This window comes from Mastigoproctus giganteus, chromosome 11, assembly GCF_048544385.1.
Source record: "Mastigoproctus giganteus isolate SK-2022 chromosome 11, ASM4854438v1, whole genome shotgun sequence".
In the NCBI taxonomy this organism is placed as follows: domain Eukaryota; kingdom Metazoa; phylum Arthropoda; class Arachnida; order Uropygi; family Thelyphonidae; genus Mastigoproctus; species Mastigoproctus giganteus.
Genome location: NC_143585.1, coordinates 12124946 through 12151766, shown reverse-complemented (window position 1 = coordinate 12151766; position 26821 = coordinate 12124946). Strand labels below are relative to the sequence as shown.

Below are 26821 nucleotides of genomic sequence, written 5' to 3'. Positions count from 1 at the left end.
GAACCGACTCGTTGGTGAAAAAGCCATGGAAAGTGAAAAGACTTTGAATTTATTAGACGATATTAAGACTACCTGAGAATTACCACATCTACCAGTGTGTATTATGTCTCTATAAGTTTACGTTCACTGAACTTAGCCTTTTCACTTTAATTTCAACCGTATAATATTTATTACTCTTCTTCCATTTATACACCTCTTCTTCTATACACCTCTTCGCATGCGACACCACGTTCATGATCTTGATTACCAGCATTGGTATTAATACAGTTGTAAATGTGAACATTCTACTAAATTTATTTTTTCTATAATGCAGCTAATAATTAAGCAAATCTTATGTAAAGTCTAGAAAGAAAGTTGATGAAGGAAAATAATGAAAGGAATCAATACTATATATAACCACCATTATGTAATCAAAATTATATAATTATGATGATAGTTGCATATCATAATTACATATGTGATAATAATTGCATTAATCAAATCATTATTATTTTTATATTCTTCAGAAACATTCCAAAATAAGCTCTGGATTTTAGATGTACTCTTCAATAATTCCAAGAAGATTCGAATGGTCTGAATCGCATGTTTTGTTTTGGTTATAGAATTTGCGCAGCTGTTCTGACTTAGAAAAACGATTCATCAGAAAGAGCGCCGCTCACCACATATCCAAAACCCCGAGCACATGCGCTGTACTGGGGTTAAAACTGAATAAAATAATATCCATTCGCGTGAGTGCTAGCGTTTTATGAGCTGTACTTTCCTGCAAGCTCCCGCCACTATACCGCAAAGTCCCAAAGTGCACGAGATCACTATTTTTCTCGTGCGTGGCGCTTACGTCGCAATGACCCCGTTGCCTTGGCAACACTAATCCGAACTGTAAGTGGTCGGGAGCTGCCGATAGTCACATCTGCGAGCGGCCAACGCGCGGTCTTATAAATCGAAGAATAATAGCGAAACGCCGCATTTGGAGCTCGTGAACATGACCAAGCGCGTAGCGGTGATCGGCGGAGGGTCGAGTGGATTGACGGCCATCAAGGCCTGTCTGGAAGAAGATCTGCAACCGGTGTGCTACGAATGGACCAGCAAACCTGGAGGACTGTGGAGATACCGGGAGGATGACACGGAAGGACTGGCATCTGTGATGAGATCGACCATCATCAACAGCAGTAAGGAGATGAGCGCTTTCAGCGATTACCCACCCCCTAAGGAATTCCCCAACTACATGCATAACAGCAAAATGATTCGCTACATCGAGATGTACGCCTGTCAGTTTGGGTTGCTGCAGTACGTCAAGTATCGCCACGAAGTCATAAAAGTTGTCCCTGCACTCGATTTCGATCTCACTGGGCGATGGGTGGTCACCGTGAGGGATATCGAGCAGAATGCGCTGCTCGAGGAGATCTTTGACGGTGTTATGATATGCACGGGTCATCACGTGTTCCCCCTAGTTCCCACATTTCCCGATCAGGAAAAGTTCCAGGGACGGATCTTGCACACTCATAGCTACAAGAAGCCAGACGAATTCTCAGACAAGGTTGTTGCTGTTGTAGGGGTTGGAAACTCCGGAGGAGACGTCGCCGTTGAACTTAGCAACATTTCCAAACAGGTAAGACGTTATTATTATTCATTCTTTTCAAAAGCAAGTACGCCACATCCAATACAGTAAATTAATGTAAAACCAAAGGGGATTGCAACGTGTCTTTTTAACTTAAAATATGCGCGGATGGCTTTAGTTTAATATTAGCAGACGCTGCGGAAAAAAACTTATGGATGTTGTTGGATGGTTTCAGTCCAGTCTTGTATAAATCAAAGAAACAGAAGTGGAATGAGTGTAATCCGTATGCCAGTGCTACAACTGGAGGGGAGACAGTAATTTGACCTTATTTGTTTATTGCACAATCTCCGTTGAAAATTTTTTTTTTTTTTTTTTTTTTAATATCAGCCGAAATTGGTTAGGGTAAATCAAAAGTTTGATTTAACAAGAAGGGACAAATTCCTTCGCAGTCAGTAACAGCGTAGAGGTCCGAGCATTTCAAAAGTTTAAAGATCTGTTTTTTCGTATGTTGCTACGTCTGCCCCCCCCCCCCCTCGCATTGCGAGACGCACTCCAGTGGATAATTTCAGGAAGTCCTTTGTACTAGCCAGTCTTGTTCTGAGTCACCTGCCCTAAGAACTTGAGTCACATGTATACAAAGAGAATCTCTTCTTTTTACCTTGCAGAACTATTCGACTTGGTGGATTTCCACATCAAGTTTTATTTTCTTTGTTTATCTTTCCCACTCTTTTCTTCAGATTGCAGATCTCAAATATCGCAATCGAGATACCTTTGGTGGTGCTTACCAAAGGTACCCAGGTTGTTTATATCCATTAGGATACTCTAGACCACGGATCTGCAAATGGTTACTGTCTTTATTTCTTCATTTATTTTTACAGAAATAAAAAAAATAAAAAAAAACACTATCTTTTGAGACCTTGTTTATTACCACTTCATGTGAGGGCAAACGCTGCCTGACCTTACTCTAGAGCTGCATTCATGGGCGCCCCCTAAAGATGCATCGTGCAAGTGCACCACCTTGTGGATTTAGAAGTAATACACAATCTAATATTTTCATTAATTTGTTGAAACGTAAGATGTTGCATGTATTATAAAATTTGGTGAATAAAAAATTTTTTTCCACATACACCACCTTGCAAAATATCCACCCGGCGCCCATGGCTGCATTTCTCAACCTGTGTGTCACAGAAAGATAAAACCTGAAGTGGTCACAAAGTTTTTGAACACGAGAATCGCATTAAAATGTAATAGTGAATTTACTTGTTTTTGGGTAAATCGTGCTTTTAATTTTTGTACGAAAACCGAGAAGCCAAACAGTCTGTCAACCCGTCTTCTAAAATGTTGGATCGCAGACATTTTTTTTTACAGCTTAGATGAATCACGTTAGATGAGAAACGCTACTCTAGAGCTCCCTCATATGATGGACTCTAAACTTGATTATTATTAGATTAGATTAGATCAGATTAACCTGATAGGAACCTGCATTTTGCATCGTTGGTCATCCTACATAAAACAGCATGTTGCATCATATCTAATGATGCAACACGCTGTTTCACAACAATTTTGGCAAGATCCTGCACGTTTATTTGTATTATGTCATTTTCACTCGCAGTTTACATCTGACGCCATGGTTGCTGCATGGTTACGGACTTCAAAAAGCCGCTCTTCGGAATCAGCAGAAATTTCCCCGCTTCTAAAACTGAATGAATAGCTGACATCAGCTTGTGTGTGATTATTCATTTCCGCACTTCCTGCTTCAGTATTAGGAAAATACCCTTGAGCAACACGATGTTAGGTCATCGGCTCGGAACTAGCCACCTACTGCAGCCTAAGGAACGATAAGGACTTGTTCTGCCAAGATTCGTTCACCTTTTCCCCTCTGCGTAACTTTCCGCTTCGGTTCATAATTGTTGTTGGCTGAGTTCATAGTCGAGGGGGTTGCATTCCTGAACTGGGTGGGCATGTTTCTGTTATGTGTATCTCTTAAGTAGTCATTAATGACAGTCCAGACGTTGTCGGTATGGCATAATGCGTAGATTTAAGGCGCCCTGAAGGACAATCGGTTGGTCTTTCCTACATATCCAGACCATTAGAATGGTAAACATAATCATCTTAAAATAAGAGCGTGCAAAGTAATAAAAGCATTGATGCATGTGACTTCGTTTTCGGTTCTAATTGCCGCTGAAAGAAACTGAGCTCAAAGTATAGAAAATTAGATTAAACAAAAGTATGAGCAAATTCAGCTGAGTGCAGATAGTCAAAGGAATGTGAGTACCTGCTAAAGAATTAGCCGCTTATCCAGTGATCGTAGACAGAAATGCATTAATAACAGGCACGGATGGTAGTGAGGGGTTCAATTTTAACGTAATCCAACAGCTTTGCGTTTTTCAGCCAGTGAACACAGTCATACACGATATGCCATATGAACGAGCCGAAAAGGAAATTTTCCAGAAGGCCGTCCCCTTTCCCGATTAATTCAATTTGATTAATTTCAATTCAATTCGTGCTACTCGACTTAAACTGGCTGTTGTGATCAAGAGACAAATCTTTTTCACAATTGCGGAATACTTTAATCTCTATACGAAATTTCAAATACCTAAGCATAAAACTCCCGGAAAAGGAAAAAAAGTTAACACGCAACTTCGCTCCTGTCGGCTTGAATTCGTTATCTATAAGGAAATGATTGGTGGCTAATGTAAACCTAAGAGGCTGTATTGTTGGAACAGCTGTTTGGTTAAATAGCAGTCTACTACTTCTTGCCCCTCCTCCTTTATCTTCAAGGGCAACTTTTATCAACCAATCTTGAGTAGTATATCTTGTAGAATTTATTTTTTTGTTCCCCCTCCCCTTTCTCTTTTTTTGGAAAATCTATTAATAAGACCTCTGCCATGTAGGGGTTATGTTATGCGTGCCCGGTATTAAAAAAAACGAAAACTGGTAGGTATTCAATTAAACGAAAGGGGCAGGAAGTTAACAAATGAAAGAGAAACGCAGCAGTATAAATTGCTGCTTAATTCAGCAAGTCCTTATGAAAAGATGGAAGACGTAGTGAGATAGCAGTTTAACCACAACTTGGCTGGCCAAGAAAATTGACACGTAGGGACCAGCATACCCCGAACAGGGTAGTCACTTAATTCAGAAGATGACCCCACAAACACTAACATCGTATGCAATAAGTGCACGTCCATGGACTTGGGTTTTTTTTAGGCGAGCTACAGCTGACTCAACTTTCAACAGCGCTACATCTGCAATGTCTTTTCCAGAAAGAGTTGAACTACTTTTTGTGCACTAGTTGAGACAGTCTCTAAGCATGATGTTCCTCTCTCATTTGGTTTCTACTGATGGTGAATGAAAAGTTATTTTCATTTAGGTGAATCCGCAATGGAAAAGAATCCGTTTTCCGTTGCACCCTACTGTTCCAATATTTTTGAGAGGATTTGCATATATATTTCTCCAAGACTTGAGGACAACATTCGTGACATCGTTACTTATTGGGATTAATAAGCAATGGTGGCACGAATGTTGACATCATTGCCTATTAATCCCAATTTTTCTCTAAAGTAGTAGTAATAATTTGTCGCTTAATGCACTAATGTTTTTTTTTTTTTTTTATTCTTCTTTGATTTACATTAATTCGAATTTTACCAGCGAATTGACGTGAATCCTTCCTCGTGTAGAGAAATAAATTTGATTAAAGGTGGTGGTTGTTTAGTAGGTCTAGACAAGGTGTAACTGAAGGCTAGATGAAATTGGCTCAAGTGTACTAGAACCGTAGTGACGCCCGTCGGAAGCAAAGTGGTAGTTGAACTTTTCAAGGAGAAGGGGCAATAGTCGTTCAGCCCCTGCTGCATGGAAAAGATAGCAAACTGGAGAACTGAACTGGCCGAGTACTGATCGACATGTTACGATGAAAGCCAGGAAAATTAAGTCTTCTAAATTTAATCGAATTCAATATTAAATTTTGCGTAAGTTGTGGGGAATCGCCCCGGTGAAGTTTGGGAACCTTTTTGGTTCCTTACTTTTTCGAGTATGCAGATTCTAATGTCAATTTCGTGAACTTCTGCATGATAGTAGTCTTGCTTTTGGAAAGAGAATATAAAGTAACACCAGAATTCAGTAAAGTTTTAAATGAATTTGTATTTTATAAATGAACGTTGTATATTTTGTTAAAGTTAAATAAAGATCGAAATGATAAATTTTTTTTTTGTACACATGGATTAGAGGACTACCAAAGGGTTCGCGCCCCAAATTGGGAATATAGTTGAATGTATTCAGTTTTATTAAACATCTTAACTCGAAGATAGAGAATTCATTGGTATCATTTAAAATCAGTGTCACATTGTTTTGAAACCATATAGAGTGGTACCGGCAACACCGGACTATCCATAGCGTGTATGTACAGGCCTGGAAACAACAGTAAAGTCCGACCTTGATAATCGAATTGCCGTGATCACGGTTAAGGTCGACTCGGCCTTCCACTCCTTAGCAGTGTGTTGCAGCAAGAATATCAATGAAGTTTTTTTCCTTTGTTTTTGTCGGATTGAGATAAAAATAAAGTTAATTATATTGGTGTTTCTCCCACTCTGAGAAGAGTTACCTAAGGGTAAAATAACATCCGCCTGATAGTACAAATTAGCTACATCCATCGACTGCATTTTCTAACACTAGAGTATAATTATACCGAACTTGAATTTTGAAAAGAAACTATCCATCCGCACTTGTATCCAACAGACACCATTCTTGGAATAAAGAATTCTACGTCAGATTCTTTTTTTCTTTTCTTTTTTTTTTTTTTTTTTTTTTTTTTTTTTTTTTTTTACTGCTGGAACCATGTCTAGACAGTCATTAATTTTTACAGGATAGGAAATCATCCGTGACAGTCAGAGGTTTCGCTGCTCGTCACTTGTTTGGAGAAGTCTGGGTTCGAATTGCTGCGAAGGAATTACTAAAGCCTCAATTGGAGATATAATTAGCCGTTCTCATGCGGAGTGAGTGCAGTTTTTCTAAGCGAAGTAGTCCAACTATTTTAGCTCGCCCAGCATGCAAATCGGTCCAGACATATACATCTCTATATGGTCTTTGAGACCCAATTACATCCACTATTCTAGTTACGCGCAGAAAGTTATCTTATTTTTATGCTCTCAGAAACGGTCTGTTATGGTAAAATGCAATGTTGATGCAATCCGATTGCAAGATGATGCAACTATTGGTCGGTCATGATAATCATTAATATATTGTATTTATCACGTGTGTACATTATTTAGCCTTCTTTTGAAGTGATTTTAAGCAAACTTCTAAAATCCAAAGCTATCAAAGGTAATTGGCTATTGTCGAGTGTAATGGGTGGTGTCCATGGTTGACCCATCGGAGTAGTTAGGATTACACTGCGTAGTAAGGTGAGATCAGAAGCGAGTTCGCTTAGTATCCTAGGCCTCATGTAGCCGAGTGGTCAGGGGCGAGAGTGCATAGCACGCGTTCCTTGAGTGAACCGGGGTTCAAGCCCGTGACTACTAAATACGATAAATATTTGTATTGACGATTTATTGTAAACTCTACTGACTTGGTTGTCATGCTGGAGTATAAATGGAAAATTTATTTTAGATTTGGGGTAGTGTGAAGCGGGAAAGGCTTTAATAAAAACAACATACTCTTTAAAGCAGAATGCAGGATTTATGCACAGACAGAAGCGCGTGTTGCAACTAGTTTGGAAGCGATAATATTATTGATTACACGGTTATCTGGTAGAATGATTTGCTTCAGAGCTGGCTGGAAAAAAACAGCTGCTTGGAGAAATGATTTTAAAGTCTTCCAAGGTGATTTGGCCACAATATAAAGTTTAGCGTGGAGAGCACGCTTACGAGGTGACAAAAAAATTAACTTTTGTCGTTAGCCATAGAAAGTATTAAATACGTGGAAATGGCTGGAGATTGGCCCAAATTAAGACACAAGAAGGACGCAGCCTCGGGAAAAATCGCGATTACTCACGGTATTAGACCAACAGCAATTATGGAGTCGTTCTGCGACAGAGAACAGGTGGGTCAACAGAAATAAAGCGGGAGATTCTAAACATGTTAATGCTCAAGGAGACAAAAAAGCAGAGTAAATAATGAGGTTGTCAACGTCATCAAAATATCTTTTAAAAATAAACGAATGCTTATTTCATGCGAAATAAAATGTCAGTGACTGCAGACTCATTTAAATAAGAGAAAATCCCCCATTGAGAGGTTTTCATTTGGGTTTTTAAAGGATGAATTTATTACGCAGTGGAAAGGAGTAAATGTATTACAGGGGGAAGGAAATGAACCTCCCTCTATATGTACAGCTACTTTACTGTCGTGCAATTTGTACTGAGTCGTTATTTTACTGCAACGAAGCTTTGTACGGGTTTTTAATCTGCTGAATATCTGCATTTGGGTGAGCTACCAATCATCACAGGCTTTCATTAAAACGGGTATATTTTAAAGATGCCATTGGCCAAAATGTTCTTTATTTTTCCACATAAATGTGGAGAAAAACAAGTCTAATTACTTGCTCCACTGAAAAACTTTATGTTCCAACCACTGTATTTAAGTCGACTTGTTGCATCAGATCCGCGAGTTCGTTGTCGATCTCAGCCTTCTTATTGTTTGGCCTATAAAAGGCCAGTCACGTAGACTTCATTAAACTACCTGGCGCACTGATTATTGCTCAATGTTTACACTTGGACATCATAAAACTACCGGGACTAGGACACTGATTATTGCTGAATGTTTAGTTTTCTTGTTTTAATGTAAGGGAAAAACAAAGTTATAAAAGAAGAATGCTTCTCAAAATTTCATGAAATTTTACCTGACGTTATATAACTGTAGGTCAGTTCTAAGCGAAATTCTTGAAATAATGCTAAAACGGCAGTTCATTCAAACGAAGTTAAAGTTTGTATAAACACAAATCCACTTGGGATGCTGCATAGAATTTAGTCCGGTGCTCTTTGTACAATGCCTTCACCAAACTTCATCGTAAAGCAAGTACAAGTCTAAGTATAGTAACATACCAAAGCAGCAGTTTCCATTTATGGAGAGGTGACCTGTACGGTTATTTGGTGATTTTTCAGAGTGGATCAATGCTATAAGTGAGATTTCCTCAGCGTTTGGTGCGAGGGCCACTCTTATTTTTGAATCGCATTGAAGACAGTACAAACAATAGGATGAAATTTGCAGATATTAAAGTCAAGAAGGGTGATTAACGATGCAAGGTTCAACTTCAGAATGATTTGGACAAGTTTTCCGGGTGGCCGGAGAAATAATAGTTATGTTTGAATGCTACCGAGAGTAACTTGCCTACTAGGATGGGTACAGCCGACTGCATGTTTGAAAGGGAGGCTCCAAAATTGGACGATTTGTCTGCTGACAGTACCAGATGGTGAGTGACTATGAACATGTACATTACTCTTTCGTAGTCTCATCCCTTGGAAACAAGATAGCTCGGTGAGGATCTGAATGACTCATAGGTGGAAGGCACTTAGGGAGGAAACAAACCGATGACGAGGGAATTTTTGACATTGAAATAGGATACCAACAAATTATTGGGGAAAACTAATAGACGGGACTTAGGAAGCTTACGTTTGGTCTGCATGTTATCAACAACTAGTTGGAAAATACCATCCGGTGGTGGTTGAGGGCCGAGAGTCCTGTTAAAATTTAAGGGGCACATGGATTGATATTTTCTGGTGGCAGGAAGAGTAGATAGGATCAGATTCAGGTGTCTCTCCTGTCTTTATTAAACTTTGTGTAGAAAAAAATTGTGGTCGTATTATGGGACATGCTTAGGTGTGTGTGCTAAGAGCTAAAATAACTAAGGTTGTGAGGCGTTAGCGTATTGTCTGTATTTTTCGGTAGGTTTGTTTGCTGGACAAAAAATCGAAGTTTGCATGAGGAAAAAAGGAATATTTGCCTGATACTGATTAAATCTCAAATTGTGAAAAATGAGAGGAGAAAAAACAAACCAAACGTAAAATCCTGGCGTCATTGAAAAGATTCGAACTCGAGCTTTTTCTACCAGGCGTGGAAGAACTGTAATCATCTTTTAATCACTGTGCTACTTGTTGAGCTCTTGGAGACCTCGAAATGAGGGTTCGCTACCTGTGTGGAAACACGAATTTACCTGTAATTCGCTGAGCAACTGATGGAAATATTATTTAATTTGAACACGCTCCTAAAAACGACTCATTTCAGTCTTTCTCTCTGCTCCTACTAATGATCTCAGATATGTACACTAATTGGCCAGTTTATTCGCGGATTTCTTGATCACTTGTCAGTGACTGTATGAATCATACAAACCGTGATGCTGTGAATCTTATTTGTTCCAGTTGAGAAAATTAATATTGAGAGAAAAAGGACACGAGAGAAGTTTTTTTTTTTTTTAACCCAGATCCCGTTTCTTAGGATTTGAGACTTCTTTTCAGTCCGGGGCCAGAGAGCATTGCACCGTTATATCCCACTCCTTAAAGATCGGCCCTGTTGGCGTTTTGTAAATGATTCATCGACTTTATACATAACCTTCCATGCAATGCACTCACAGTACTTCGTACTGTAGATTCTATTTTCGTGTTTGGAGTTGTAGAGGAACCAAATGAAAATAGAACATGTCAATTGGATTTTGCCAAGATCAGTTATCAATGGTAGTAAATATTCTTTGAGACACCATTTCCCCCCCCCCCTTTCACATGATCTCTCACGAGTGAGATAACAAAACAGTGCCACACCCAGACTGGACGATCAACTCTTTTGGTTGCAGTCATGCGACTCGAGTCAGCTTTTCTCTTTTATGCAGTTTAATACGAGAAAAGTACCCATGACTAACCATGCATATCGTCTTGCACAACCACAATTAACTCGAAACAGAAAATTTTCGTAGAATCATCTTGTTTTTAAGTTTGAAGAATCCCGATCAGTTTGTCTCATATGACCTTGAACGATAAATACGATGAAGTCTTTCTACATCGCATGCAAAACCCCAGGCATAAAATAACTGGGAAAAGCCCAGGAAATCTATAGTTTTTGTTATTTATTGAAACCAGTATGTACGTGGCGCCTTATTGAAGTGTTACTTGTTCTAAAAGGGTTGAGTAAATTAATGCGGACTACCGTGCCAAAATGTTGACTATTGCGTTAAAGTTTCATTTAACAAGCTTATCTAAGTTGCAAGAACAATTGGACTGATACTTCTTAAAAAGAGGTAAACTTATTCAAATTTTTACAAAAACTTATTTTCCAGTACTCTCCTCTTAAATTTATGTATAAACTCGCGTGTATACAGGGAGAGATATGTCAGAAGTATCTCTATGTTGTTCGACAACCTTCGCTAGCCATCGTCAGACACGAAGTAAAGAAAAGTTATAGGGACAAATATAAACTGTTAAGCCAAATACATTATCACCAATTCTGGCTTAAAGGAAACGTGTCGCTAGGTGCATGGTCAGAATAGAACACGAGTAAACGACGACACCTATTAAATTTCGAACAGCTAGAACCGAAATCATGAACAATGCAATTTATGCTCACGCCCGCTACTTACTCTACCAATCAATGTTAGTGATAAATAGCATACACACGCCCGCTGTTTACGCTACCGAATCAACGTTTGGAAGAGATTAGGCCAATAGCCTAATTAGCCATTTGATTGTAGCCATTTGCTGAATAGTATAATTGCAACAATACAAGTATTTGTATTGTTACAATAATACTATCATGTTGGATCATGTTACTCTGTCATGCTTTGTCGCAAATTACATATGCAGCGCTAACGAGATCTGCAAGAAAAGACAGTATCCACGCAGAATATGTGGATACTGTGATGAAACAAACTGACTTGGCTCAGGATCTCACCGAATACAAGCGTGAGATGGTAACGCTGCACATTCCATGACAGATGAAATATGTCAAGATCTACGACGACAATGAAGAGCTCATACTAGATCGTCAATTGTATGAATTCAAAACGGTTGAAATATGTAAGACGATGTGTCAAGACAACGACGACGTTGACTCTGACGAAGCATGCGATAATGACCTGCATAGCCTTGTAACGCGACTGCGAGAAGACCCCTTTCGAAACTTTTACAACCATCCAAACAGCGAGATGAATGATCTCAAGCTCGCCACGCTCAACTGACTCAGCGCAATTCCAAAGAAAGTCGAAAACTTGATGACAGAGTTCTTCTGCAACTTAATAAGAAACAAAAGATTCTACTCATACATGAAATTTGGAGTATGTTATCTCTCAGTCGCGAACCGATTGAAATATTCTTGATCGGCCCAGCTGGTTACAGAAAAACGTTTGATTCGCCTCTTGATGGAAATATACAACCGCTTCAGTAATACAGACTGGTACTGTAACCTCTACATTATATGCGCTTCAACTGGTAAGGCGCATGTAATGTAGTGTTCTTGGATGTGCTCAGAGTTTGCATAAACAAGCTACCCTCAAACTTCTCTGGTTGCCAAAAGGTTACGGGTGGCAATGGTAAGCCCAAAGCCACGTAAATGATATTCCCCGAATCATAAACGTTTTTCCGCAACCAGCTGGTTTTTAGCATTAGTAGAGCACGTGATGCAAGAAAGCAAGCTTATATAGCATCAGACAAAAAAAAAAAAAAAAAACACCCTTTCCATTTCACTGATCCATTCATTCCAGCAATCAACTACCCGCTGGCTAAAGGCAAACTTCTGCACATCTATTCTACATCTGTCTTTCCTCAGTTTGAATATATGCCAATCAGGTTTGTAATATGAGCAAGAGGAAGAATCCCATCAATAGTGAGCCTGCTGAATCCATTCTAGGCCTTATACACCTCAATCAGATCGCCTTGCTGGTGCCTAGTCTCCAGCTACTGCAATTTGCAGAACTGAAGCCTTTCTTCATAAGAGCACCCCTTTGTTCCCTTCGCCAGTCTTGTTACCCTTCTCTGTACTCGTACTAGCAACTCTACATCCTTCCTAAAATGAGGCTTCCAGTCCTGTATGCAGTACTCAAAGTGTGGCCTGACCATTGCCTTATACAAGGGGATAATCACCTCCTTATCCCTGCTCGCCAAATTCTTTTATATCATTGAGAACACCCCCCCATGACCTTACTCTGGCAACCTGTTTGCGCTGCTTAGGAAACTTCATATCTGATTACACAATTACCCCCAGATCTTTTTCATTCTCCATTACCCTGAGTGTAACACCGCATAATTGTTACATTTCTCTGGAGTTACTGCTACCCATATGCAGTGCTCTGCATTTGTCAATGTTAAACTTCAGTTGCCACTTCTCAGCCCATCTATCCAACTTTTCTAGATTCTGTTGCAGCAGCATACTGTCATTACTCTTATTAACCACCCTGCCAACCTTTGTATCATCTGCAAACTTTGACATTAAACTGGATATAAGTTCATCAATATCATTGATAAATATACAAAACAACAATGGGCCCAACATCGAACCCTGAAGTACACCACTAATAACATTAGTCCACGTAGAGCAGTACCCACTGAACTATCATTTTATCCATTGTACCAACTTGCCCTTAATGCCATATTGCTGCAATTTGTACAGTAGTCTTTCATGTGCAACAGCATGAAAAGCATTCCTGAAATCCAAGTATCAAAATTATTTTTTGCATCCAGTTCCTTTGTAACCACATCATAGTATCCAATCATCTTGGTTAGACAAGACTTCCCCTTGACAAACCCAGGCTGTGTCTGAATTATTACTATTGTCTTGTCTCGATGACCCTGCAATGCTTCTTTAACCAGACTCCATTTTTTCCCTGGAAACAGAAGTCAAACTAACAGGTCTGTAATTACTCGTGTCACCCTTCGATCCCCCTTTGTGAATTGGGGATACATTTGCACATCTCCAGTCCGTGGGAACCTCCCCTGAGTCCAAAGATGCTCTCATAATTATGACTAAGGGTTACTTCCTTTGCTGCTCCTTTAATATAACTGGATAGATCCCATCCATCCCAGGTGCCTTTCTTATGTTTGACTTTTTTGTGTGTTTCTTATGTAATTTTACATCGTATTTCGTTTTATGCAGTTTTATAAACGATAACCAGGGAAAAAGCAGTACCTTTCTTCTCCCAGGGCATGGTCTTAATCTTTCTCATTTAGTTAATTTTTTCACTTTTATTTCCTCTGGAATTTCAAAGATAATACGGATTTAAGCGGTGAGTACTGGGAAATAAACTTTTTTGCTAAAAATTTTAATAAATTAACAAACAATACTTTAAGCCTTAGCTATAACATACAAAAAAGAGGTAAATGAAATGAGACAAGATCTTACGAATTTCCTTTTAAAGAATGTTTTGGTTCGTGATTTTGTTTATGCTACAAAATTTTGTAGCATAAACAAACATTTTGTCATACTTTTTTTTTTTTTTTTGCAACGTTTCTCCTTACCTTGCGGGTATCACAGTAGACATGATCACCATCCTCCCATTACTGGATAGAAAATGCCAGTGTTCGAATTACGGCTATGACCCGAGGAATTTTTATGGGCTTTTTGATAATGTGGTTAGGTCAGTCGGTCTCTGGCGAGGATTGCATAGTTTTCTTCAAAACTCGGGTTTGTGTCCTGCAAACAGGTATTTAACATAAATACATTCTATTTACTTTAATTTATAGGCAACCATTGGTGTCCTAGTTCCGATAGGTGGCACGCGTACTGTTTTATTTATTTATTTTTATTTTAACAGTCATTCTAAGGATTGCACTCCTTAGCAAAGAATGCCATGAACTGTTCGTTCTAACATTCGAAAATGCAGTGTGAGGAATACGTGCTGAGTTATAAAAAGTTAATACGCGTTATATTAGGTGTAATAGAGATAGGCACATATAAGAAAATTATGCGTAATAATATTATAATACTGTAGCATGGAATGTGAGTGTTCTTTGAGAAAAAAAAAATCTAAATGCTATAGAATATAACAGATTATCTTACATGGTCGGTGCCAATAAGCACAGATCGATTAAATGGGTTAATCGATCTATGCTTATTGGCACGAACCGAAATGGATTAATTTTTAGTTAAATAAATGGATTAGTTAAATGGAGTGTGGCATTAATACCAGAGACAAGGAAATATGCTCCAATAGTCGGCAATGTTGTGATGGCGTGGCAACAGTTTTGTTAAAAATTTCAGGAGGCTTTCGCAACATTTTACAGCCAAAGATAGGCTACATCGACAACAGGACGATATGGGGTTCATGGAACAGTCTCAATACTCCAGACCTTCGTATCTCGCCAGAATTTCATGATTTAGCTTTCATTCGTGATAAATTTTTACAAACCAATATAATTTGTACAGTAGGTTGCTGTAAGTAGTGCGTACTCCCTTAAAAGGTGAATATGTGGATTTTTGTTGTCAGCTAACAGACCATGATACCATGACATCACAGTTGAAGTCTTCTTTTAATAATTCACCTAGTTGCTCAGGTCAGGAGACAAACAAGTTAATATTAATAGTGGCAGTGACGCAAGAAAGAAAGCTTACACAGTATCAGCCAAAAAAGCCATAAATTCTTCCTTGAATTAAAATATCCACTTCCACAACAACGGATGGAAGATTATTCTAGCAATCAACCATCTGTTGGCTGAAGGCAAACTTTCATAGATGTACTCTGTAACTATCCTTCCTCAATTTGAATTGATGCCCCCCTCCATGTACGTATCCTGAGAAAATTGAAATTTATCATCAGCATTGCGTTTGCTCAATCTATTCAAAGCCTCAGTAATATGGCCTCGCAGGTGTTCAGTCATCAGACGCTGCAATTTGCAGAACTGAAGCCTTTTTTGGTTAGATCATCCCTTTGTTCCCCTTCGCCAATCGCGTTGCTCTTCTCTGTACTAGTACAAGCAGCTGGTAAATCGAAATCAGGGTGATCAACAAGTCTCGGGCGACTTTGACCTTTTGAATCTAAGTAAATTGAAGCTAGCGTTCACTTCAGTTATTGGGCATTTGACCGGAGGGAAGGTTAGGTTGACGGTAAGAGAATGAGCTTTATTAAGACTTGCAGACTCTTTAACACTTGAAGATGCTTATATTTGATCAAAATCAAACATAAGCACACCCAAGTCAAGAGAGTATACTATCAAATTTTATCGAAGACAGGTCCCAGAACGTAGAGTTGACTGTCAGATGGATCTTGTAATCAGTGTGTTGCTGTATGGCTTAATATTTGGCTGGTTTTTACTTCTTAAATCGCGACTTGGACTAGAACTTAGTTCATTGTATTTGAATTATGTGAGGAAAGGCTGGTATTTTGCAAGAGCAGGCTGGATGCAGATGATTTTTTTTTTTTTTTTTTTTTTTTTTTTTCGGGGCAGTATTGATATAGTCGAATGTGACCCATACCATGTTTGTCTACGTTAAGCCAACAGACAAGTTGGCAATTTTTCTTACTAATTTTTTATTATTCAAGAACTAGAATTCCACTTAGATGGATTTTTCTTCATTGTGGTATAGTAATAGAAGAGGGAAAGTTGACGTTAACAAATTGTAGTGCATAGTGATAGGACACGGCAGAAATTTCGTTGGGTTTCATCTGCTACTTCATATCTTTAGGATGGTACAGCAAGCCCAGTCTCTAGCAAAGTGGGTTAAAAACTTACCCGTTTTTAACCTACCTTTAAAAAAAAATACGTACTATTGTTATGCAAAAGCCATTAATCTTTCATATTAAATCCTTGTGGAAGAGTTTGCTGGAGCGAAGGTTGTTTACAACACACATGTAAAAAATACACTTTCCTGAAGTGGCCAGATCTGAATTGCATGTTTTGGAGAGCAGATACGTCACTTAATCTCAATAGGAACCGTGCTAAATGCAGTGTCAACTATTATATACAATGTATTTTTGATAAAATTGGCGCAAAAATTTGTTTTAGGTCTGCCTGCCAAAGTAATCGTTCTATGGTTTTCTGCTCCATCGGAGTCACAATTTTTCAATAATTCATGTGAAAATCTTATACGAATTTTTAATTATATAAATGTTTAACTTTAACGTTCAACTATATTCTTGAATTTCATTCATCGAACGGAAATTTAAATGATAAGAGAGGCTGAAAGTTGGCAAAGCCTATGAATGGTGAAATGCCATTAAGATATTAAACTCTGCACCCAGTGCTGACTCGCCTTCTGTTATTAGTAAACGTCCTGATTGCGCTACTTATGATCTTACGTAGATGTAATTGGTTAATCCATATCTGAGTGTAGCGAATGCATCCTTTTTATGTATTGCTCGTCAAACACTATTTTCTTCTTTCTTGACACTGCTTTTCTCTCTCAATTCTTTTTTTCTTTCTAGTTGCAAGACTTCCACAAGTAGTGTCCTTCTGACTCTTGTTTTATTTCTTTTTTCTTTCCTTGAACCATTTCTTACTTAGCAGCTTTTTAAATTCCCGAACTGACTTCAAGGTTTTATATAGCCTGCAAGTCTGCTCTAATACTTTTCTCACTATCGATATAAACTTGATAAAATGCTCTAACACCTGCTTTGGCTGTTTTTTATTTCTGTCTAACTTTCCTCATTGTTGTAAATGATATTTGCCCCTTTCATTATGAGCGTTATTAATTTACGTTACAAGCTACGTTCTACATATGATTTAATTAGTCTTTGCTTAACGAAGACATATCTGTAACAAATATGATCGTGAGTAGAATTTTCGCGCTATATTTTGGAATCTCTGAGAATATCCGTCAACCAAGTTTTTTTATTTATTTTCGTTTGACTAAACCCGACGTTGAGTTTAGAATTCAACAATTTCGCATCTGTCCGGTAACTCTTATTTCCCTATTTCAGCTGTAAGTAGAACCTTAACCCACATTTGCAGTAATGGGCTGCTTCCTCAAACAGCTACCGTTACAAGTAGTCGGCATAAGGACCTTGGAATTTTGACTCGAAGCTAAAATTCAATGATCACATTTTCATTACCTTCGATGAAGAGCAAAGCAGCAGTTAAGTCACAGACTGTGTAGTAACCACCGGAAAAGTAGTACTCGCTTTGTCTTAAAAGCCAAATCAACAACCAGCCCAAGTACTAGAAGGAACGGGTGTTGACAATTACAATACTATTTTAACATTGGATGGAACCTGCTACAAACACTTCGTATACTAAAACAAAGAAATTATTGTTGGTCATTGGGAACTTCAAGTTTATTTCAACGGGTGTCTTGCAAATTACGGAAATTGCAAGTTCTCTTGCAAGAAATTTGTGTACACTTTTCCAACTGCTCAGAGAGGTTAAATGTGTAAAGGTAGAAACCTTAATTTCTTGCCTAAAGCCCAGTGAGGGGATCTGGCACGAGTCTACTCTTCACTCTCGCTCAGACATGCTCGTTACGCTTCGTACGAAAAGATTCTTCGCAACAAATATTCTTTACTCATTTAATACCTTGAAAATTGACATCGAAATGCTTTATGAAGATCCTATACTGAGGAATGCTTTCTCGTTTGTGAAGAAACCCTCCCAATAACATCCTTTAAATGACAGTTCTATGCACGCAACTGCATTGGGATTATGCACGATCTCGATAGTAAACCATACTTTAAAAATAAAGCGAAAACTGAACTGTTTCAGGTTTTGCCTGAATTTAAAGGTTGCTCACGAGTACCTACACTGGTGCACTCTACTTGTAGCCTGTCTTTGAATAGGCGTTTTTTAAATATTTGTCGGAGTCAACCGGTATGTGTCACATTCAAATTAAATTTGCTTTTAAATCACAGCTTTTACAGCTGAAAATATATAGCGTACTTCAGTATCTGCAGGTATAAATAAATAAGCCTTTTATAAGTATTTCGGCCAGTGGAGTCCACTTATATTACAATGTAACCTTAGATGTACTGTATATGGTAACTTAAACCTTTTCTTTGTAACTAGAACACTTCTACCCTGCGATTGGCCCGGAGCTTCTCTTAATTGATTAATATACACATGTGATCTAAAATTCAGTCAAGGCAATAATAATAAATCGAAATTAAAAAAAAAATAATAGAATACATTTTAAAGGCAATGTTTCTTTTTATTTACTCTTCATTTTTCGATAGAAAAGAGTCTGGACTTTACCGTTAGCACACTGGCTAGAATTCTGAGACTTATGTCTTCAATAATTTGACAGCCTTTATTATATTTAGTTTCCGCACGTGCCTTCACAACAACACTATCGACGAATGGAAATATCATACCTCAAGGACAACCTTCAGCTACCCAGAATAATCACGATTAACCAGTTTAAGGGCTCGAATTCAAAGGAAAATTATTTTCCTATTGTTTTACAAGGTGCGCGTTCTCGAAAATGCAGAGTAGTAAAAAAGATAAAATGATAAAGTTAGAACTATTTTCAGTATACCAGTCGAATGTGAAAATTCTTGCCTCTGCAAAGGATTATCTCCTCGTATAAAGACAATTTTAGTATTAACACGGATCTTAATTTCCCTAAGTGTCCTAAGACTACTGGATATGGTAGAAGAATCTGTTCAATTAGTTACTTAAAGTAAGCTTTATAAACTATAGGAGATAATGATTCTTAGAGAATTAACTGTTCCTCTAAAGAACATAGAGATACTACTACCAATATCAACGAGGATGTGTAAGAGAGATCAAGGTGAATAACTCTTTTGCATAATCATTAGTAATAACCGTTTCGTTAGGGAACGAGAGAAATAAGATAGTTCATCTTCTCCCTTTCCCTCCGATTAACTTTTCCATATTTAGACGGAAAAGAATAACGTTTTTTTGTTTTTTTTTCTGCAGGAATTAAATTTGATAAATAAGGCAAGCGATAATTGATGAGATTACGCAGCGTAATCTCATCAGTTATCAATATATCCTCGGCGTTGTTCAACTTAGCCGGCCCAAAATGAAGCTGACGAGTTTAGACGATGAAATCCAATGCTTGTCATCTCCTGGCATGTACTGCCGTGGAGTGAATTTGCTGTACCAAATGTACGCAGTACTTTATTATTGTGGCAGGAGAAAGATTATTTAGCATGTCTGCGCATAATCAGGACGCAATCTGCTTCTTGGCGGAAAACAAGATTACGATTACAACACAGATGTCACGTTCCATATCCATGTTACCGTGTTATGAAACAGTGAAGTACTTGTAAATCAACTGTAGGGTTTCGGCATCATAAGGTCTTAAACGTGTACACGAAGAATACTGGATCATCGATGTCAGAGACAATCTTCCGTTAGCAATCTTCTGAAACCTGTTCCGTCTGTCAAGTTCTACCATAAGGTCTTGCGTTAAGTGATCAGCTAAATGCTGTAAGAGGGGAAACTGGTTGAGCTAATTTCTTTTGTCTGGCACAATCCATTAGACGCCTGGCTAATCAACTGTTAATTTTTCGACATAAATAGCTACATTTTAGATTGGGAAAAGCGTGGTAACTATCAGTCTCTATGCTACATGAAGCCACGTTTCGCCAGTGAAAAATATACACTGGCATCATCAAGATGCATGTAAATTTTTTTCGAAACAATTAGTCTATCCTCTTTATGATTCGTCGAATACCTGCGAATCAAAAGAAAGGTAGAAGTATTGTTTCGAAAAATTGTGCATTACGTACACTGCGGAAGTACTATGGAAATGGACCTGTCAGTATCAGCATAACGCCCCATCTCATACAGCGAGAATCGTACAAGATTGGTTGGGGGACAATGACATCGAATTGTTGGAAGCTTCAACCCCATTCAGCACCTATGGGACGAATTGGAGACCCGGATTAGTACGCGGCCAAAATAACCTCTTTCAAAACCAGCTGTGGAAGTGTAGTTTTGCAAGGGGAACTGAGGCCAATTCCGGTCGACATCTACAGGGAGATGGTTTAAAGCATGCCAGGAGTTTCAGGCTGTCATAGTACGGCTAAAGGTGATCCTACTGTGTTATTAGGTTCTTAAACTAAGTCCTTTTTAGAGCTTTCTGTATGTGTCTGAATATTTTTGGTTATTTAGTCTACATCATAGGTAGAGATGTATTGTGGTGATCCGTTTATTTTATTTTTTATATTTATTTTTTAAAGGCTGTATATGATAATTGTTCTACCATCCCTGGCTGGCTCGTTCAGCCACTTATAATTCATTTTCTTTAAAATAATTGCTGACTTCCACCCTACTGAAGTCACGGGCGGACACAAACCGCAACTCTGACTGCAATTTTCAGAAAATTCCAAATTTTAGAGTGTGTAACGCAGTGAGATAGCAGATCATGAAAAGAACAAAATTTACATAAATAACAAATTTTTAATGAGTCTTATATAAACAAAAAAAAAAAAATACACACACATACAAATTCCAAATTTATTTATGTGTAGGAACTACGATACAAGAAAATTCACCATCTCTCACACACATCAAATATTCCTGATATGTATGCATTATTTACGTTGGTTAACACACCCCTTTCCTTTTTCTTTATTGGTAAACTCTCGCACACAACTATTAAATTCCAACCATTGCTTAGGAAAAGGTGCTTTTCTTCCTTTACAGGTTTACACATATCACTTGTCTCTCTCTCTCTCTTACCAATGTCTGTCAAATCAATTACTGTATTCTTTTCGCCTTACGTCAGTAGTGTTTACTACAACCTGTATACCTGGTTTATTCTCGACAGGATCGGATTTGGCAAATCTGTAGATTCCTACATGATTCAACTTCAGAAATATAGCATGCCGTTACGTTGCTAGACACGCCGATCAACCGACGACTGGATTCTTTCCACAACACGTGCGTACCTGGCTCATTCTGGATGGGCGGGATCTAAACACATCTGTACATTCCTACATGAAATTTTTTCAAAAATACAGGTCTTCAATTACGTTGCTAGATACGCCGGCCAACTCCACTTTAACTTTAGAATACATGTTACTCACTCTCCGCACTCCCAAAAATAAATAAAACGCTTTCAATCCGCACGTACTCACTACTCATTTTCCGTCCCTCTTTTCCTCCATCTGAGATCTCTCACACTTCTATTTCCAAACTCCAACTCTAATTCTCCACCTCATTACCCCTTTTTTTCTCTTTCATCACCTTGTTTCCACGATTTTCGAACTCTAAGTTTTCAACTTAAACTCGAACCCGCAACTCGCCCTCTCACTCAAAAACTTTCTGAACCTTTTTTCTTCAGAAGTTGGAACGCCTCCCACAGGATTCTCAACCAATTCCAACACTATATTTAGTTTCTCGCTCTTTCCTATTTGCTAAAAAAAAACTTAGCATAATTGTCTCCCTCGTGCAACAAACTAATCTCTCTTGTAATTTTCTTGTTTTCCTGTTTATTTTACACTCCAGCATTATAACCCTTTCGTGTAGGCCGAGAGCCTCAAATTAGTTATTTTCATGCTTACACTTTTTTTGCTAAATGTCGCCACAGTGGCGCGGTCTTTTTTCAATTCAAATGCCGGACTGTCCTGCCAACTTCTTGTTTTTGTCAAGCTGCTGCTTAGATCAAAGGTGCTTCATAATTTGGTCCTATTGTCTTGCCCCGAGGGTACTCTTAGTAATACCTTTCTTGTTTGTTTGCAAATTGCCTCGCCTTTCCCAATACCAGCCACTGTTTTGGTTTACTCTCAGTTCACCACTTTGTATTATTTATTACTTCTTGTCTCCATTTAACTGCTATTTACTTAACACATATATAACCTCCCTATTTCTAAATGCAGTATTTGTAAGAGTGTACTCTTACAATATCCATATAATCACCAGATTCCAGGTGCTTAATGTACAGAACTTATAAATTTTCTGTTTATATTCCAAGACAGCCACATAAGGTGAGAAGAGTTTTCCAAGAAAGACTACAAGCATATTACCATATTTGTGGTCTAACGTGTATTCGAATATGTGGCAACGTTATACATCCACTGACCACTCGGTTGCGTTCCTACCTCAGTAGAACGGGGGTTAGCTGAACACACCAAGGGATCGTGTTAGCTGAAGGAACGTCGGGCTCCATGGGATAATGCTGTTTTTCTCAATTGGAAACGCTTTTGCACCTTGAAACCATCTAAAGGTGCTTTTCCAGTACTATTTTATTATTAAAAATATATATATATATATATATACATATATATGAATCTTGTACTGCCCTTCAGACAGTATAAGCAATTTTTAGCCAATGGCTTCTTAGTCCTTGATAATCTAAAAGTCTGAAATTCTTGAGTTGCTTATTGCACATGACTTTCACTGTAGTTGGTTTTGTCTTGTTTTATTTACTCTTTTGTTTTTATTATTTCGGTTTTCTAATGTGTAATTTTCTGTTATGTTTTAATGATAAATTTTCCAAACCGGCCTCCGCTGTCTGGTTAGAAGGGGCAGATAAGAAATGAAATAAAGTATGGCGATAAAAAGTAGCGCATTTTAGTAACTTAAGTTCAGTATTAAATGAGATTATTTTTGATTCCTTCATGAGCAGCAAACAAAAGTATCCTCGCTGTTAAGAGAACTCTGCATCATGATAACAAGATATTGGTACCCAGCAGAGATTTGGATGCTGACAAAAGTTTTACTGCTTTCGTATTTTATAATTATTTCGATTTGTGCTTTGAGAGGCCAGCCTTAAATTAGGGTCGTCGCTATTAATGCACTACATAAACCGGTTTGGGTGGGGCACCTTCCTTTTTGTGAAGTATGTGCCAGCTTACGAAACCGCTGAATTAAAAAAAAATAATAATCATAGAAAAACTCGTAAGCCAATTCTGCAACGCACTGATTTAGGTCAATTGTTCAATCGCTTAGAATTTCCCACTAAAAGGGGGGAAAAAATCCAGTTTTCTGAATTACCTTAGTTATGAATTTTTCATCTGTTGTGAAGTCAACCGGAGGTGGTTTCACTGACTAGTGCAGGCGTTTCTCTTTTTCCGTGCCCCATCACCAATTCCATCAATGCTTAAATGGCAGAGTGAGGATATCGTAGCATACAGTTTACAGATACGTTATATTGAGTCCTCATGGCTTTTGTTGCCTCGGTACTTATTGAATGCAACCCATCGAAGAATACTTTAAATTGTTTTCCTTGACAATATAGTGGTGTTTTTTTTTTTTTTTTGCACTTCTCACTCGTTTGGAGAAGGCGGGGTTCAATTCCCGTCGATGAATGCAGAAACTTCTTAAGACCTTTACAATTGGGCCTAGTTGGACAATCTCAGCCGCAGAGTTTTCTCCTCTAGTTATTCCAGGTTTTTGCAACAAAACATGCAAATCATCATAGAGCAATATGGTCTAAGTCACTGATGTTAGTTATAAGTACTTAATCATTAATGAAGTAACTAACAACCTTGTTCCATGCTCCTGATCCAAATTACCCACACTGGTTCTCTAAGGAACTAAAATCCCTACTGGCAAAAAAAAACGAAAAATGCATAGTAGGTTTATGACAAATAAGGAAATATGCCTTTACAATAAATATTCTTCTTTAAGAAGACAGGTTAAAATGACATTAAAACAGGACTACAACAAATACTTGCGCTTTGTCCAAAGAAGAGTCTTCGAGGCAAAACATATGAAGCCTATATTCAGCTATTTCAAAGCAAAAAATCAAAATGCGGCTGTAAACACGCTAGATATTCCCAGTGATTTGTCATCTTTGTCTGAGGCAGACTACCTTGCTAGCAGCTCTGAAGAAATTTACAAAACAGATACAGCAGATGACGTGATGGAAGGTAACGAAAATTTTCCTCTCAACTACATTGATACACTAACAGCGTTTGAAATCAACCGAGCAGAATTGTTGAGCACAATCCACAGTATGAAAAAAGACCTCAACACGAGGCCCGGACGGTATCCCTACTGTCTTATGGAAAAAATGTGGAACCACACTTGTAAAGCCATTACTTCACTTAATAAAATTGGTATTTGAGAGTGGAATCTATCCAGCTCAATTGAAAAAGGCCTTTGTTACCCCTCTTTACAAAAAAAAGAACACCCATCCTCACCCAACAATTACAGACCAGTTTGTCAATTGAATACACTCTCAAAAGTAATTGAATCCATTGTAATGAAGCAGCTATTTAACTTTATGAAACTTAATTTGTCAGATTACTCTCACGGATTTATCAAGGGTCGTTCCACCTGCATAGATATGATTTCGTTTGTCTCGAATATATCCCAGGCGCTTGACGAAGGAAAAAAAGTCTACTCCATCTTCCTTGATTTAAGCAAAGCCTTCGACAAGGTTAGTCCATCATAGATTAATCAACAAACTGCATCACTATGGTCTCAAAACAGGCACTAAACTGGATTGAAAACTACTTGGAAGGTAGAGAAATGTCCGTGACATTTAAAGCTAAAACCTCATATCCTTTCAAGCCTGAAATTGGTGTCCCACAGGGTTCATCCTTAGGCCCGCTATTATTTCTCATCTAGAACAACGACCTGCCAAGCACCCTTGGAGACTACCAAATCAAAATCAACATATTTGCAGACGACATAAAAATCTATAAAGCAATTCGCAGTACCAATGACTGAATCATCCTAAACGAAGCTCTTCAGCGAGTTATTCAATGGCTGAAGGAGAACAAAATGGCAGTGAATGAAAACAAGTGTGAGCTGATGAGCTTTGCTAATGCACACAAGAAAAACAAACTTAATTTTTCTTATTGTATCAACAACAAGGCAATCAAAAAAGTCAGTACAGCCAAAAATTCAGGTATCTTTATTAAAGAATCATTTTCCTTTGTCCATGTCTCTAACATTGTGAAGGCAGCTAGCAAAAAACTAGGTTTCCTGAAAAGAATTAACCGAGACTTCAATCAGTTAGCACTTTTCATCTTTCTCTACAGAATCCATGTTAGGCCAGCCCTAGAATTTGCCTCACAGGTATGGTTCCTACATGTTGCTTACCAAAAATTAGAAATTGAAAATATTCAAAAAAGAGCAATCCAGTACGTTTGCTTTAAAAGTGGCCTTGAATACAATGAGCAATCCTACCAGGAGTGGTGTGTATTCTTTGGACGCGAAACCCTGGAAAAAAGAATATTGCTAGGGGGATATGCGGTGGTCATTCCCTGACCTTTCCGCATCCTCCGTATTTGGCGGTCACGGGCTCGAACACCGGGTCTAATCAAGAAGCTTGTACTACGCACTGCTGCTCCTGGCTACAGAGGCGCCTCGCTCTAGTTGTTGGGATTTTAGTATATCAGCAACTTAGGCCATATTGTGCCGTATATAATATAATGTCTGTAAATTGAGTGTGTTGGTATGCTGGACGAAAATGGTTTTCAGGAGGAAAACCATGGTACACTCGCCTGAGACCGACAAACTCGGATACTTTGTGAAAAAGGCCTTTAAATTCTTTGCATCATTGATGTGATTCGAACTCTAGTCTTCTCCACCCTGTGTGGAGAGGATGGTGCTACCCACGAGGGTTTCGCTCAAGTCTTGAGAGAAAGCAGTTGCTGTTATGGAAAGAAGACTTATAACTTCATCATTGAAAGCAGAGGATGATGGTTTAATTAAACCTAAAAGTTTGGAAATCTGAGGATTGATGAAAATTCGCATCGATAAACGGTAATTAATCCTTTAACAGCGTTAATGGATTCAATAAGAGAATTTGTTTTCCTTTTTAAACAGACATAGAGATAAATTATTTGTCTTTTTAAAGGAGGAAGGCTATTCAAGTACAATATATTATCAAGGTTTACTAACTTACAAACTAAAAAACGAATCCCTCTATTGAGGTCGCAAAATGGCAAATGATGCAAGGAAGCAAGCTTAAACAATCGGCTGAAAACAAAAACTGCAGACTTCTGTTCATCCAGTCTAATCCTTAAATTTATTCAAGCTGCCCACTTCAACCACACTAGGTGGGAGTTTGTTCCAACAATCAATTGCTATCTGACTGCAAAAAATAAAATAAATAAATAAAAACTTTGCATATCTATCGTGCAACCTCGTTTTCCCAATTTAAATTAGGAAATGAGGTTGTAGAAAACTGTTCCCTTGTGTCTGTATTCAGAAAGAGTAAGGAGATGCCATCAGCATTTAGTTTACGCAATGAATTTATAAACTAAAATTCATTTGAGTATATTTGCTGCCAAAGAAGATATTAGAGTTTTGTTCAAGATTAATTCTTTGAATGCATTTTTTTTAATACCTTAACTGCCAGATGTAGTCGCCTATTACACCATTTTCCGCATTCTCTCTTCCTCCTAAAAATCCTTTGACATTCAAACATGCAAGCGCTTGACACAATATTTTCCCCATAAACTTGACGTAGCATTTCAACTTCCAGGTGTTTTCTTTAGCTTTGT

At 38.1% G+C, this 26821-nt stretch overlaps 1 protein-coding gene across 1 annotated transcript in view; it reads left to right on the top strand.

The window, feature by feature from the left end:
* Nucleotides 1-935: 935 nt before the first annotated feature.
* LOC150077719 (flavin-containing monooxygenase 5-like) overlaps nt 936-26821 on the top strand; it is a 38333-nt gene continuing 12447 nt past the window's right edge. Inside the window, exon 1 of the mRNA XM_090385450.1 lies at nt 936-1606. Within this exon, the coding sequence (XP_090241576.1) occupies nt 980-1606 (627 nt within the window). The 5' untranslated portion in view covers nt 936-979. The remainder of the gene's footprint in view (nt 1607-26821) is intronic.